This window comes from Bombyx mori, chromosome 23 (assembly GCF_030269925.1).
Source record: "Bombyx mori chromosome 23, ASM3026992v2".
Classification (NCBI taxonomy): Eukaryota; Metazoa; Arthropoda; class Insecta; order Lepidoptera; family Bombycidae; genus Bombyx; species Bombyx mori.
Window position 1 is genome coordinate 13943033 of NC_085129.1, and position 17303 is coordinate 13960335.

At 39.9% G+C, this 17303-nt stretch overlaps 1 protein-coding gene across 2 annotated transcripts in view; it reads right to left on the reverse strand.

The window, feature by feature from the left end:
- LOC101745438 (max dimerization protein 4) overlaps window positions 1-17303 on the reverse strand; it is a 398245-nt gene that overhangs the window by 22179 nt on the left and 358763 nt on the right. For both annotated transcript variants that reach the window (XM_012694310.4, XM_012694311.4), the window contains exon 5: window positions 10147-10384. In XM_012694310.4, the coding sequence (XP_012549764.1) occupies window positions 10147-10384 (238 nt within the window). The remainder of the gene's footprint in view (window positions 1-10146; window positions 10385-17303) is intronic.

Here is a 17303-nt window from a genome sequence, read left to right on the forward strand (position 1 = left end):
AATTGATCCAATTAAACAAGGTTTCATTACTATCGGACGATTTTTTTAGGAACGCACAGATAAACAATCTACACCAAATAAACATTTATTTATTATTATAGAAAAGGACAAATATTGATTAATTTTTATATTATCGCACGTGCTCTTGTAACTTTGCTTCTATACATCTAGATTCTACATGGTCGTGGTCAAACTTCGTGAAATCTATATATATATATAAATGAATTGCAGTTCGTTAGTCTCGCTAAAACTCGAGAACGGCTGGACCGATTTGGCTAATTTTGGTCTTGAATTATTCGTCCAGAGAAGGTTTAAAATGTGAAAAAATATGAAAATGCTCGGAATTATATAAAAAAAAACAATTTTGTTTTTCCTTTGATGTGTCCCCCGTCGGACGGACTCCTTTTGTTTTTTTTAAGTTTATTTTATACAAAAGTTTAGGTATTTTATTTATCAATTGAGGCACTACGAAGTCTGCCGGTTTAGCTAGTATTCAATAAATTTGGAAGGCATCTAGAAATTTCCATCACCGCCCGTCCAAAGTCGTTCAACTTGAAGCACTCCTCTAGCATTTTATGTGACTAGAAACATCGCGTTGCGTTCTTAAAGATATTCAATTTCCTCTACGGAAGCACGAGGGTAGGTGGAGAGGAGCAAAAAAAAATAGAAACCTATTTGCGTAAAATTAGGATCTCTCGTAAGACATTTGTGACGCGTAAAGAAATTCAATTCCTTGCAAATTGGGAAGGAAAATTAGATTGTTTAAGGGACGAGAGATGAGACTATATAGTCACAATCCCAAAACTATTTACATGAGATATTATAGTTGAAGGTTTTTTGTTTTAATTTATTACATATGCTCCAATCGCGTTTCGTAACGCCAACCATTTTTATTTGTACATATGTATTGTTTGCTTTTGCAATGATACATTCTGATATAATATATTCGAGAACATTCTAGAGCGTTCTCATCGGTTCTAGAGCGATCAATTACGTATTCATTCTTTGAAAGGACGACTGTTTCCACCACATCCGCACCGCACATGGATTCGAACACATGGATTTCAAAGTTCACTGTATTTTACTTTACCTTGATCTATTTGCTGTTTTTTTTCAATTTTTTTTTTTTGAAAACCTATTTTCGATTAACATTCATCACAGGTTAAATCTGACAAATCTGTTGTTGAATCATGAAGTCTGTATACCATTCAAAGACGTTCAAGTTCGAACAAGATCGATGGTACCATTATACCAACAATATAATTATTAGAAGCGCACACGAGTGTCAAGTTACTTTTTTACTCGCCGAGCCCTTCGTCACAAGCAACGGATTCGGCGAGGACGGTGACCGGTGCTTGAGGTACCTAACAGGTACCTGAAACTATACTGAGACCTTAGAACTTATATCTCAAGGTGGGTGGCGCATTTACGTTATAGATGTCTATGGGCTCCAGTAACCACAACTCCAGGTGGGCTGTGAGCTCGTCCACCGATCCAAGCAATAAAAAAAAAGCACCGTTTAGGATGTGGAGGATCCGTAATGACGTGTTTAGGGCAAGCAGGACCGTCTAGGTTCTCTCATTATCACTTATTAGCCGAACCGTCGAGCCTTAAGGAACTATATGCAGAACTATAACAATAAACTTATGTAGTTAACGAACTAGCTGAACGGTCGTCTCGGCGTGCCTAGCAGCGCACTAAAACTTCATATTACAGCCGAAAATTGGTCGTGTTACGTCTAATCGCGGCCGTTAACGCGAAACGTACCGAGCGCGTACAGATAACAGAGTCTGCTCTAATGTTGAGCGATCACGGAAACATATACAGGGATGGGAGGACGTAATCAGTTTCAATATAGAACGCGACTTTTAACATACTTTTAAATTCTGTTAAATTATCAAATAGTTCGTTTCACAAAACCTATTAACAAAAAAACGAAAATAAATTAAAATATTACTAAAGTGAACACTTTTTTTTTATGTAATGTACCAAAACCTATCTGCGGCTCTAGGATTACAATCTAGATTAATAAGGCTAATCAGTAATTTGAATTTAACGTAAACTAGAATTTTAATTTTAATTTGAAGTCGTCGTGGACTAACTAACGGATAAGACGTCCTGTGCATTCGTGTTGAGCGATGCACCGGTGTTCAATCTCAGGCGGGTACCAATTTTTCTAATGAAATACGTACTCAACAAATGTTCACGATTGATTTCCACGGTGAAGGAATAACATCGTGTAATAAAAATGAAACCCGCAAAATTATAATTTGCGTAATTACTGGTAGTAGGACCTCTTGTGAGTCCGCGCGGCTGGGTACCACCACCCTGCCTATTTCTGCCGTGAAGCAGTAATGCGTTTCGGTTTGAAGGGTGGGGCAGCCGTTGTAACTATACTTGAGACCTTAGAACTGATATCTCAAGGTGGGTGGCGCATTTACGTTGTAGTTGTCTATGGGCTCCAGTAACCACTTAACACCAGGTGGGCTGTGAGCTCGTCCACACATCTAAGCATTAAAAAAAAAACACTTTTTTATGTAATGTACCAAAACCTATCGGCGGTGCTAGGATTACAATCTAGCTTAACAAGGCGCTTAGGCACCAGTGTACAAGAGCCCCCTTCTCTTAGTTAAGGTTACCACTACGAGGGCTAACGAAAAAGTTGTAGGGCTTAATGACGAGGGATATGTTACCATATTTTACCGACTTCAAAAAATAAAAAATTCTCAATTCCATTTTATTTGTTTTTATGTGTATGTTACCTCAGTTTATTTTTTTTGTACGTAAGTCGATTTTGATAATACCTTTTTCATTTGAATGCTGCTGCTATTCATGTCCCATTTAAACTTTTATCAAGATTAGATATTATCTCATACCATCATTAGATATTATTTCAATGAAAGTCAGACATACTAACCCGACATTATGCTATCAACGCCCGAGTGGGGGGATAGGGGGTAGTTTCAATAAATGCGCTACCGATAAGTGTATTTATTTAGCAAGAGTCCCGACGGAGAGTGGCCTTTAAATAAATCGTAAAATCGAATCACAACAAAAACTTTCAACTCAAATCGGCTATATTTTTTATCCGTCATAAAATCGTATTCACGAATTATTCAAAACAAGGGCATTCCTAGTTTTATTGTACGTGGATATAACAATATATGTGTTCATAAAACGAGAGTCGAGCGTCCGTTTTGAAATCTCAATTGTGCATCCCTTTCTTACTTCAGTTTTTTTTCATATTTCTATCACTTTCTCGTTACGATATTTGCAAGTTAATATGTCGGTTATATTCGAATTTATATTGTGGAGGTATACTTTAGTTATACTTTTTATTTCGAACATAAATATATCTAAATAAATACGAACGACAAGTGTGGCATTTTAAATTACATTACTTATGTGATAGTAGTTATTGAGTAACAATTTTTAAGCAATATAATATATAGATATTTAATAGACAGTTGATCTTGTAGACTTTTAAACGTATTTATGGACGTTGCGATGTTGATTCATAACTATAAGGTTTCCCACCCACCTTTAATGTATTTTTTTATTACCCTTGTAGACAGACAAGCGTACGGGCCCCACCTGATGGTGAGTAGTTACCGTCGCCCATGGACTGCAGCAATGCCAGAGGCAGAGCCAAGCCGCTGCCTACCGTTAACTACTCTCTACTAGCCTCGTTTGAAGAAGGATATGTATACATAAAAAAAACAACATAAGTTAGCTCACAAAATGTTCATATCTCTAACTGACTACCGACTTATATCGTTTACGTGTTTGAAAACAATCGCATGCATGTATGTACGTACGTACGTAGGTGCGGGACGTAATTAATAAACCGAGGGGCGTTGAGAGTACGCGATAAGCCGTCGCAGTGCTCGACCCGTAAATCACCTGCCATAATGGCAACACGAATATCCGACGAACCTGGATGTGACTATTATTTTTTTGCCTAGATTTGTCGACGAGACATCTACAACGTAAATGCCGCCACCCACCTCGAGACATGAGCTGTAAGATCTCACTTTTAACAGTACAACAGCTGCCCCATCCTTCAAGCCGAAACGCATTACTGCTTCACGGCAGAAATAGGCAGGGTGGTGGTGCCTACCCGCGCGGACTTACAATACGTCCTACCACCAGTATGTGATTATGTGATTGAAAATTCGTCTTTGTTTTTTTTCGAAAAAAAAATCTCTACGTAATGGCCATTAGGGATGACGCGTGTGAACTTTTTGTTTTTCATCGGCAGTATCGGAACATCATAGGGTTCGTATTTGACGTTATTTCCTGAGAATTATCGATTTTTAGTATGCAATCTCGTAGCGATGTCGGGATTGGTTAAATTTTGGTTGCTTAAAGATCATAAGCATCCAATAGGATCGTTAGAAGTGGTTCATCGACTTTATAAGACAACCGCAAGACAGTGTTAAGCGCCTTATGCGTATCATATGCTATATTGAATCAACAAAATATAGTTTAATCCGTAAGCAGGGCCGGACTTAGCTAAGTGCCGCTCTGGGGTAGTGATGGAAAAATATCGGCTCTGTTACTTCTATCCTACATAAATTGAATAATTTCATGATACATAGTTTCTATAATTTCGGAATAATTCATCATTTGTAGTGGATCGTTTTAAAGAACATTGAAGTCGTGGTGGCCTAAAGGATAAGACGTCCAGTGCATTCGTATCGAGCGATGCACCGGTGTTCGAATCCCGCAGGCGGGTACCAATTTTTCCAATGAAATACGTACTAAACGAATGTTCACGATTGACTTCCACGGTGAAGGAATAACGTCTTGTAATAAAAATCAAACCCGCAAAATTATAGTTTGCGTAATTACTGGTGGTAGGATATCCTGTGAGTCCGCACGGGTAGGTACCACCACCCCGCCTATTTTTACCGGGAAGCAGTAATTTGTTTCGGTTTGAAGGGTGGGGCAGCCGTTGTAACCATACTGAGACCTTAGAACTTATATCTGAAGGTGGGTGGCGCATTTACTACGTTGTAGATGTCTATGGGCTCCAGTAACAACTTAACACCAGGTGGGCTGTGAGCTCGTCCACCCATCTAAGTAATAAAAAAAAAAAAACGCGGAAAAAAATCTATAAAAATAATAACTCATTAGGCGAAGTTAAGGCACACCGCAGTGTTTCGTGTTTAATTAATGCAAATTTACTCAAAGTTACAAACTTACACTTTCTCGGTAACCCAAAGGAAAACAATTGGTCACACCGCCAAATTTTCGGGCCTTTGGAAACTTGCTGTGGAAACACTGGCCTAATGTCAGTCCAGCGCTTCCCATAATCTATTTTCACTTATGTCTTCCAAATCTGGTGTACATAAAAAATATATATTTTAGATTTTTATTGGGAAAACATTTCTAGTCTCAAGTAATGCGACAAAGTTTTTGTTTTATAGGCAAAAATTCTATTTTATATTTTAAATTAAAATTTATGTCTTTGTTACGTCAAATATATTTTCCGAGTCCATTATTTTTTAATTAATTATTGTTTTACTGTGCCACTTGATATTTAACAAATACAAATTAAGTGAAAATGAAAGTTCTGAAAAGTTTTGTAATAGGCAATATGATTTTATGATTATAAGTTGTAATTAATTTGAATTAGGAAAACCTAAACATTCTTTCAGTTTAACTAACGCAATTTTTTTTGTTCGCCGGTCACATCTTTCTCTTGAACAGTATAAGAGAAACCTTCCTCAATATTGCCATTTGCTAAGAGGCTGTGATGAATTATACTCGCATTAGAACACCAAGGTAGGCAACGGGTTGGCTCTGCCCCTGGCATTGCTGAAGTCCATAAGGGATGTTAACCGCTCACCATTAGGTGGGCTGTGTGGTCGTCTGCCTGCTTACAAGGGCATATACAATAACATAAAATAAAAAAACCAAACTGTGACTACGATTTTTCGGTAGTATTTTTTCGTTTGGTGCATCGCCTATGTCCTGAATCAGGGTATCAAAAAGAATCGAAGAACCCACTCATCAAGTTTTTATAACATGCTTAACAAAAAGGTTTGAGAAACACTAAAATTCATCAAATAAACATCAATCAACAAATTTCAACGCTCAATCTACTTTTTTTTCCTTCCTATGCTGTTAGCCTTGAGAGGCTATTTCAGCTTCACTCTAATGTGTGTAGGTGAACTCACGGGGCTCAAACCGGAAGTGTTGCTAACACTGGTCCTAGCAAGAGCAGTGCTTCGCAGAATCTACAACCGAATCGGAAACGCGACCCACTGAGAAGATCCGGCGATCAATCTACAATGTTTCATTCAAATACACAATATTTTGGGGTTCCGTACGGTCGTATCCACGTTAAAGTAATTCCGGTCACGAGTCGCCGCTCGATCCGGTCTCGGAACAAATAAACCGAGAGCACACCAACGCCACCTACATCGGTCGAGATATTTATAAACGATTGTTTTCCGTTACGAATGTAGGCACGCTGGGGAGATGAAAGGATTTTAATGTTATCCGACTTTGCTGGCCCGTATTGATCGATCGGGTGTGATATGTGAAAAACTGCGGTTAATAGCTTCGTTTTTTCCCTACCTACTCACTAGTAGCCTAAGGGGGCTATTCCGGCTACTCCCGGACGGGGTTAATAGCATAACTCACACACATACATACGTTACGGTGACGTCACCTTGTAAAACCTTATTTAAATAAATTCTTATTCGCGACCTGCTACATGTATATAACCTGTGACGATATAAAATTACCTCCAATAATGAACTAAAGAAAACCGCGTAGAATCAATCGCTTCGTAAAATTATTAAATCAATTGGTATATAAGTATTCTCGCATGCTCAGCAACGACCTACAACAATCGCCTACCGCATTGTGCTTCGCGATCATCCGCAACTCCGAGAATTGTCGATTGATGCAGTGCGACCGCCGCGGACAGAAAGAAACTGAAGCCCGCGTTTTACGAACGAAACAGCTAAAGAACTCGCACTAATCTCGGTGTCTTCTTATCCTATCATCAAATATTCCTCTTAACTAATGATTACTGTACACAGTACACTTTAAACCAAATGACGTAATCCTGTTTTCCCACCTATTCCCACTCCTAGTTCTTAAGTACTAGTATTACGTTGCAAATCTGAGGCTACCTGCCTGTACCTACCTGCCTGCCTGTGTCTGCTAAAAATCAGGTGTTTCGGCTCATGTGTCAGCATTCGAGTTTTCTATGGGCTTAAGAAACTGCTTAACATAAATCAGGCGGTAATTTCTTCATCAAGACTGCTTCATCGTTCAAAGCAATCGTGAACAATAGATTATAGCATAAAAACGGGTTCAGATGATCACGGCTGGTGTTATAGGGTTAGAAGAGGTCATAATTATCAAAATTCGGCCATCAACCTTGAAACGTGAGGTCTATAGCTCAATTGTACATTGTAACGGCTATACCGCCCTAAAAGCCGGAATGCATTACTGCTTTGTGGTAAACATAGATAGGACAGTGGAAGTACTCACCCGTGCGGACTTGCAATACCAATCAAATACAAATGGTCGTTGTGATGGTAGCTATCATAGAACACTACATATTTGACAGATGCTCGAATCTCGCTGACAATATTTTCAAGATAAGCTGACATATATAAATATGTACAAGTTCCGAACGACAATATTTAATTTTCTATACCCTCTGAGTTTCATAGCGAAAATTCTCAGAGGATTTGGATCCGGCGGTAGACTCTTCGGAGCACTGCTCTTCCTAGGCCCAATATTAGCAAACTCCCTGAGGTTGAGCTCCGTCAACTTACCTAACGTAGTTTAGCTGGAATAGCCTCTTTAATATCCCGAATAAGTAGGCAAAAAAACAACATTTGGACCATTGGTTTAGCGAGCAAAATTATCCGCTCGGTGAAAGATTTTCCCTTCCTCGTTACCGCCAAACTGGTGACCCCGGCGTGATCTTCAATACATCACGAAGATGCCAGCGTTTAATGAGCAATCTTCAATTGGCATTTTGATGGAAGGTCTTCCCTTTGTCGTTACTTACGTATACATAAAGAGTAAATCAAATATTAATGTGCATATACACTATCGGTAATATAAACAGCACGAATCGGTAATTAACGAAAATCATTGAACCGTTTTAAACTGGTAATGTCGAGAGCTCGGTCGTCCGTGCCTAAATTGATATAGCTGACCGCAGAGAGCGCGTCGCGTCGCGGTCCGACCGCGTCACGCGTCAGTTCACATACGCGATTAAGGTAATGCGATTGTCGCGTCGCCGATGTGCAGTCGGCTTAAATTAATGTCGTTCGCGAGGAACACCGAATTCGAGCCCCTAAAACGCAGTTTTTTTCGCGAAAATGTCTGTTAGCGTTATTAAGCACGAAACGAAATGAGTCTTAATGTCTGGGGAACAGTGGTTGAGCGACAGGACTGACTTTTTTTAACCCTTGTAGGCAGACGAGCATATAGCCCACCTGATGGTGAGTGGTTACCGTCGCCCATGGACGTTAGCAAATCCCAGGGGACGAAGCGAAGCAAGTTAAGTACTCTCCACAACACCCGTTTGATGTTTGACGGTGGGAGGACGATATTCTGATTTCAATATTCATGTACTAAGTTAATGTACTAACGCTAAAGGCTTTCGTGAGAGCTCCACTGTCGAAGGAAACGTCAAAGCGTTGCGAGAATATGTGACAAAAATAATTTATTTCACAAGCAAACATAGTTAAATAGATGGATAAATAATTTTTTTTTTCCCTACCTAATCGTTGGTAGCCTAAGGGGCTATTCTAACTTCGCGAGGACCGGAAGGTGAGCTCATGGACTCAACCAGAGAGAATTGCTAACACTAGCCCTAGCAAGAGCAGTGCTTCGCATAATCTGCTACCGGATCGGAATCGCGACCCACTGAGAAGATCCGGCGAGAAACTTAGTGGGTTGTCCATGGGCAACTTCGAACCAGCAGTTCGAACTCTTCGTCGGAGTCGACGAGTTCGACGAGGACGGTGCCCGGTGCTTGAAGACCCTAAAAGCACCGAGAATGGATTTGGGGGATCCGACAAAACATGTTTTGGGCGACGGTTTGCTCTGTTTTACCCCGTCATCTGAGTAAAGAGTATTTTTCCAAAAAAATAGTTTTTTTTACGAGTCCATTTGTATGTTATTTGTCTGTTTCTGATGCCCATCGCAATAGACCACTAGATGCTTAAAAAAAATTCTAATAATTATCAATTAAATGAAATCATTTATAACTTAAAGTATCTGACGATATGTCAATAACGTTGACAATTATTAGTGTTCACTCCGTTTCCCTCGGCAACGGACCGACATAATAGCATTTCATGACGTGTTACAGCAGAATGCTGAAGAAAAGCGGCCTAATGAGACGATTAATCGTCCTCCAACTATCCAAACAGTCGACGCTTCCCATTCGCTTAACATATCAATTCGATACAGTATAAAAAAGCAATAAACATAAAACTTTTCTGCGGCGACAAACATAGAAATTTATGCTAGTGGAACGAGTAGTAGGCTCGACAGTTAAATTGCTAAACTTAATGCATAAATAAAAGGTAACAATGTCGGTCGAGGCAGGCCGAGCTGCCTCGTCTTCCGATGCGGGCGTAACGACGTTGCGTTACTACTCTCTTGTGTATTTTTACTGTATGTTTCTTTGTAAATGAGCCGTGATCGGAGGATGTGTGCCTGAAGTAAGTTCTGGCGTGGCCTCGCGGTTTGTATTTGAGATTAGTTATTCTATAAAATATTTTTTTATTGCTTAGATGGGTGGACGAGCTCACAGCCCACCTGGTGTTAAGTGGTTACTGGAGCCCATAGACATCTACAACGTGAATGCGCTACCCACCTTGAGATATAAGTTCTAAGGTCTCAAGTATAGTTACAACGGCTACCCCACTCTTTAAACCGAAACGCATTACTGCTTCACGGCAGAAATAGGCAGGGTGGTGGTACCTACCCGCGCGGACTCACAAAAGGTCCTACCACCAGTAAAATATTCACAGTATCAGGGAATATACCGTTAAAGTATTATTATAAAAAAATTTCATCATTTTATCTGGTAAATTTAGTTCAAAATATGAAATGAGCTGGTTGTAACTTTGAAGGATGTTAAAATGAACTCACCGCTTTCTGAGACTGATGATGGCGACCTCTCCGCTGTGGACACCCCCGACGAGGACTCTAGCGAGGACAAGGAGTCGGTCCGGGTCGTGTGCCCGTGGCTCATCGAGCTCTCCGAGTGGCTCAGCGACACGTCCCTGGACGTGGTCCGAAGCTGCGCGACTCTTCGTCGCAGGTACCTTTGTTCCCGAGCTAGTTGCTCCTTATGGCTTAATTGCCTCTTCTCCCGCTCTTCGAGGCTCTGAAATCAAAACGGGTCTCTGAAACTTCAAAATTAATAACTGTGCTTACTCTATTTTATTTCTAATCTCACATAACAATCAAAAACAAGGTTATATGTACGAGTATATGTATATCTCATGTCAAATTGAATATTATTGTTAAATGGATACGGATTCATCATTCATTCTCCTACCCCTCTCCCAGTCACCCTGGGATCGGCGTAACATGTTTTCTCCTTCCATACTCCTGTATCATACACTATTTCTTCGCTCACTCCCCTCTTACACATATCGTCCTTCACGCAATCCATCCATTTCTTCTTAAGTCTACCTCTTCCTCTATATCCTACCACATTCATAGTCAATACTCTCTTACCAACCTTATTTTCATTTCGTCTCATCACATGTCCATACAGATAAATCCATAAATGGATACGGATTATTCTTGCAAATATATAAGTAAGAAACCTGAAGTACTGATATCCTGAGGCATAAATCCATTACAGTATCTGACGTTAGGCACATTAATAATAATCTTTGAACATCACTCTTTGATGTAATTACTAGAAATCAAATCCATTACGCGGCACTCGTCCCTAGTGTATAAATCATGTATTCACTGATTTCTTGGCCACAAAAAAAGGATATTGGCCTAATGCGAACGGGATAACAAATTTATGTCTAGCCAGACCGAAATCAAGCATTCATTTTTTGTGCTGTTTCCTCCGAAAATGGGTTTGTGTGTTATCTTAATATCATTTTTTGAAGATGAAAATATATTTTTTCGTTTTCTTAGATTCACGTTGAGATGAAATTGGATACAATGTTTCTGTACCCGCTAAATTGAGACGAGTAAACGGCCCACTTGAATGAGACTGGTCACCGTAGACTTTGGACGTTAGCGACAATATAAAGATTAGGCTGTACGTAATAAATAAAAAAAAATCTACATATTCGTTGGTAGCCTAAGAGAATATTCCAGCTACGCCCGGACGGGTACGTGAGTTCACGGGTTCAACCTGAGAGAATTTGCTAGCACTAGCCCTAGTAAGAGCAGTGCTTCGCAGAATCTACCATCAAATCGGAATCGCGAAATTAATAAACACCCGGTATGCCAATTATCTGGCAACAAACGATTGACAAAGTGTTTATAACAACGTTACACTGTTTGAAAATAATCCTTTAGGTGGAAGATAAACTGTCTTATTTGCGTACTTGACTGGAGTTGATGAAATACCTGAGTAAAAAAAGTGGTTTAGGAAAATATTTTAATGATGCGTTTATTATTACTGTATTATACTTTTAGTAGAACATCTTAATTGGCCCGTGCCAGGTTAGAGTGAGCAGCTATTAGGACACAAATAAAAACTTCTGTAAACGTAACAACCAATCACAAATCAACTAATCAACACGCATATGCTATATGATAAACATGTCCTTGCTTACCCATGTACACATTTTGTAACAGCAAAGCACGTGTTGTCATCCTTGGCGACTCCGTGAGCGAGCCCCCGTTACTAATTACATTGTGACTCAATTATGAACATGCCCGGTCACGTAATATCGTCGTGGCCGAAGCGACTCTGTTACCAGCCCGGCTAGTACATGCAAAGTAATAAATTAAAAACTGCCCCCTTTGATGTAAAGTGCAGTTTTACTCTTATTCTGGCGACAATTACAAGCGAGCCACGTTTTCTGTCGTTCAAAGGACGAACGGAGTTATCGTTTTTGTCGACGAACGCGTACGTCAAAGGATGGTTGGTGGATATGACGTCACGTATGCAGTTTTAACTTTTTTAATGGTACGCGACGCGGGGGCTCGCAGACTTGTGTTTTTATTTTCGTTGGGTTAGGTACTACGGTGCAGTTAAAATATCGTGTCGAAAATCAAATCGGTTTGTTTATAAATCGAGTATTGCTGGTGTCGAAAGATTTTCACTTTTGCAACTAAGCGAACATACGACCCACCTGGCAGGGGTCTTGTCAGCCGACACAGGTAGGTACGATCCTCCTGCCTGTATCTGCCGTGAAGCAGTAATGCGTTCCGATTTGAAGGATGAGACAGCCGTTGCAGTATGGAACTGAAACTTAGAATTCGCATCCCAATGTGGCATTTACCTTGATGTTATCTATGAGTTCTGGTGACCACTTAACACCAGGCTGGTAGTGGAGTCATTGATTCGTCGTTTTCTATTTCTTCTTTGTCTCCACCTACCACCACCAGTGGTGGGGTTGGCACAGATATTTTTTTCTATTCCATTCTCTTCTGTAAGCTGTCATCTCAACACTCACTCCTCTCTTTATCATCTCGTCATTCACATCCATGTCTTCTTTGGTCCACCTCTTGCCCCTCTACCTTGCACTACCATTTCCAAACATCTCCTAGTCACATGATCCGTCTAAGCAATAAATTCACTGTAATTTTCAAGGGCTCTATAAAATTTAATACCAAGTGAGTCTGTTTATCTCATCAAAAAAATTCATGCCTCTCGTACTAAATTATTCTGTAGGCGTAGCTTTTATTTAGCTTTTTACTCAAATGTAAATACAGGCTAATAAAGCTTGTTGAACTTCGGCAGTCCAGTGTCTCGTGCGTCAGCGTCCCGGAGCGTATTTAACTAATTGTATTTTTATTAGTTTGTTTATTTTTACTTTAACAGAGATTGTTTCTTTTTCTTTTTCTTTAGACGTGCTTTGCTGTTGCGAGAAATCGTATGACTAATTGACTTATATATAGAGCACATATTAGATTACGTTGGAGAGGTGAAATATTCCACTTTCTATTTTATGAGAGAAATGTTTTTAAAGTACATATCGACGCTTGAAAGGCAAAAGTGACTAAGCGACAATAACTGCTTTGTACATAAATGATAGGCAATAACCATATTCGATGTGCAAAAAATATATATTTCTAGGTCTATTAAAATCATTTCAATCCTACAGCTACTAGCTAGATTCTACTACGGCTAGATTCGTTGAAATAAATTTTGTTTTCAGGTATTTCAACTTTAAATTAGTCTACTGTAAAGTTCACGCATTGTCGCTTAGTCACGTTTGCCTTTTAAGCGTCGATATATAGTATAGCTCAAGTTAGCGGTTGTTTACATGCGTGTACCAAGCTCACCACAAACGCAGCGATGATACTGAACGATGACCACGACCGCACTGACAAGAGTGATACGACAAAGAAATAGCTCAAAGTATATATTTCATTTATATTTATTGCTGCGGAAGAGCCGTCGAGGTTACCGTCAGTTTGAGGTTAAATGGTCACCGTTTTGATTGCTGCCATTATTGAGACATGAGGTCAAGTCTCAATAGCGATATAAATTATGTCCCATCCTATCATTTGGAACACATGACGACTATTTCCCAGCGGAAATATGAAGTTAAAATAACAGTACCTACCTATTTTTAGGAGCTTAATTGGTCTCTAATTTTAGATATTTTATAAATACTTTCACCAGCATTTAAAAGTGGTATGACATTGGGAAGGTAAATACCGGTTTATATTTAGGGCCGTGTAAAGCTACACATTGCATCAACCACATTAATCCAAATATTACATATGTATATAATACAAATAAGTACATTCTAAAATCGGTTACTTTAGAGGAAAGCCAATTTAAAACCGTGGTTTCTTTAAATTGAATTAAATTGAATTCAGAATTACATACAATCAGCTTTGAACGTGGCCTTTGAAAGCTTTCACAAAGAAAGCTCGGAATGAACTTTCCGACGCGGACGGTTAAAACTTGCACATTTGAAAAGCACAATTAATGTGTATGGGATAGAAAATCAATTTATATTCAATTAGTTTTTATTTATTACTGAACTTGGTTAGACGCTCACGTCCTGCCTTGGCTTACTTGAGTCCATAGATATCAACGTGAACGATGTCTCCTCGAGACATGAAGTTCCAAATTTGAATTGTATTTTGATTTTAGTTTAAGCCATTGGTTCTCAACTTCTGAACGTTTAGGGAGTACGTTAGGGAACATTAGAGAAAATTCCTTGAAGAAACGAGCAGAGCTTTTGTATTCCATGTTACTAATCATATCCATTGTTATTTACGTACATAAATACTAATAAAATAACATAAAATGTGCAGTTCGCACGCGGTTGAAATTATATCTTCAGAAATATTATGTACATCTCGTTCTTTCTGTCGCAGACTAAATTCTATAGAAGTATGTATCTAATACGTTCGAGAAAAAGTTTCTTCGCATTTTTTAAGAAAATTCACAACATTTTTTAATATAGTTTATTTACATTTAACTAAAGTATGTAGGTAGGTAGGTAGGCCATCTTGTAGGTAGGGACATGATCCCATTGCTATAGAAATTTTATTATTATATTTCTTTTAATTCTCTTTTTTTTGGTTTATAGTGTTTCAAATAAAAACGTCTTTTTTTTATAGATCTTGTAGACAAACGAGCATACGGACCCACCTGATGGCGAGTGGTTACCGTCACCGGTGAACGTCAGCAATGCTAGGGGCACAGCTAAGCCATTGCCTACCGTTAAGTACTGTGCACAAGCCTCGTTTGAAGGAGGACGTGTCATAACGCTCGAAAAATACCGTGGAGGGGAGCTCATTCCAAAGCCGGATAGTACGTGACAAAAAAAATCTTTGGAAACGCACTGTGGATGAAGACAGTGGCTCCAGGTAGTACGGATGAACTCTACTCTGGTGGCGGGCGGGGCGATGGTAAAAAACGAGATGATGGAATCATCTCAAACAATTCCTCTGAGCACTCCCCATGGAATATACGGTACAAAATACAAGGAGAACATAAGTCCTTCCGTAAACCCAGAGGTTCCAAAAAGAAAGGAGGTTGCAAAGAAACAAATTCTAAAATCGCATTCGTACTAAACTTAACTAAAGTTTTACTACAGTTAAATTCATCATCGATTTGACATCCCGTCATACACGTGACGCAGAAATACCTCGTTGAACTTCCGAATTTCCCTGACGAGTGCCTCTGTCTGACCTTAGAGCGCTTCACCATTATCACGGATCAACGAATATAATATGTTAATAGCGCACTTAAGACAATTTATTCTTGGTCGTTTCTGTCCTATTAATATGCGGGGCTAATTAAAGAGTGTACCGCACGGTCGGGGGGAGCTCTGTCGACTTTTCATTCGAAATGTCAGCCGGAATTATGAAAATTACGAGTGGCTGGGTCGAATGAATTAGACGGCGGCGTTGTGACGCTTGTGTGTGCTCTTTTGAGGGAAATAATTAGAAGTACGCGATATTGTAGCTGTGTTTTTATTATGTCATGTGTTATTCGTTATTGTGTGAGCATCGGTGAGCACTAATGAGCATAATTTGCGGTACGATTTCTATTAATACGATCGACGATTTAATTGACGTTAAGCAGTAACTGAGGTGCATAGACATCATAACGTTAACACCGGTGCTCACCTATGGTAAGGTCTCACCTGCATCATAATATTTTCCTTCAGACTGGGATTGCACCGCGGCAGAGATAACAAGCACACTGGTACTACGGATGGCATGATCGAACTCAAATAAACCCTACCACCATTACTTAAGGGAGGGATCAGGGGGAAGTTAGCTGAATAATATAGTCTAGATACCGCAATCCGTTTCTGCCATAATGGCTAACCATTAGGCGGACCCGCTGCACGTCTGCTTATCTAACACAAAGTATTCAATTCACCATCAAGCGCGATGGAAACATCCCAAACCTTGTAAGCTGGGATAAGTTAGTTTGCTAATAATTCCAGGGAAACTCGTCTCATTAACACTTATTCCAAATGGTAGAATTAGGAGGAAATTATGGGTCATAGGAACTCTTGTGAGTCCGCACGGGTAGGTACCATCATCCCGCCTATTTCTGCCGTGAAGCAGTAATGCGTTTCGGTCTGAAGGGTGGGGCAGCCCTTGTAACTATACTGAGACCTTAGAACTTATATCTCAAGTTGGGTGGCGCATTTACGTTGTAGATGTCTATGGGCCCCAGTAACCACTTAACAACCAGGTGGGCTGTGAGCTCGTCCACCTATCTAAGCGATAAAGAAAAGAAAATGAAATAAGAGCTTAAAAAGAATTAAAATAGAACTAAAAAGAACATCACGCAATGTAATGCAATTTAAAATAAGCTTACGCGCTACGGTATCGAAGGAACCCGTGGACGCGATGGATCTCAAAGGTAAAGGGTTACCTTTGAGATCCATCACGTCTTAATAAACCGTTTATTTACTAATTAAATTCAATATAGCAACAACTTAGGTACGTACGTAAAACGTACTGTTTATGCATTATTGTGAATCTTAACATTATTTTATATTTTATATATCAATAACTGCATTCTCTGTGATAACCCTAATGTCGATTCTCATATTGGCCGAAAAGCCTACAGGATAGCCGACAACTTGAAGACATCGTTAGGATAATGCGTAATTTTTTTTTATTTTTTTTATTGCCCTTGTAGGCAGACGAGCATACGGCCCACCTGATGGTGAGTGGTTAGCGCTCGGGAAACACCGTGGAGGGGAGCTCATTCCATAGCCGGATGGTACGTGGCAAAAAAGACCTCTGGAAACGCACTGTGGATGACCGCAGTGGCTCCAGGTAGTATGGATGAACTCTACTCCGGTGGCGGGCGGTGCGATGGTAAAAACGAGATGCCGGTATCATCTCGAACAATTCCTCAGAGCACTCCCCATGGAACATACGGTACAAAATGCAGAGGGAACCGAAGTCCCTCCGCAGACCCAGAGGTTCCAAACGATCCGTGAGAATGGGATTATCGACAATCCGAACGGCCCTCCTCTGTATGGAGTCAAATGGAAGAAGCTGGTATTTGGGAGCCCCGGCCCAGAGATGGGAGCAGTACTCCACGCGAGGCCGGACTTGTGCTTTATAAAGCAAAAGCCTTTGTCCAGGCGTGAAGTACCGCTTCG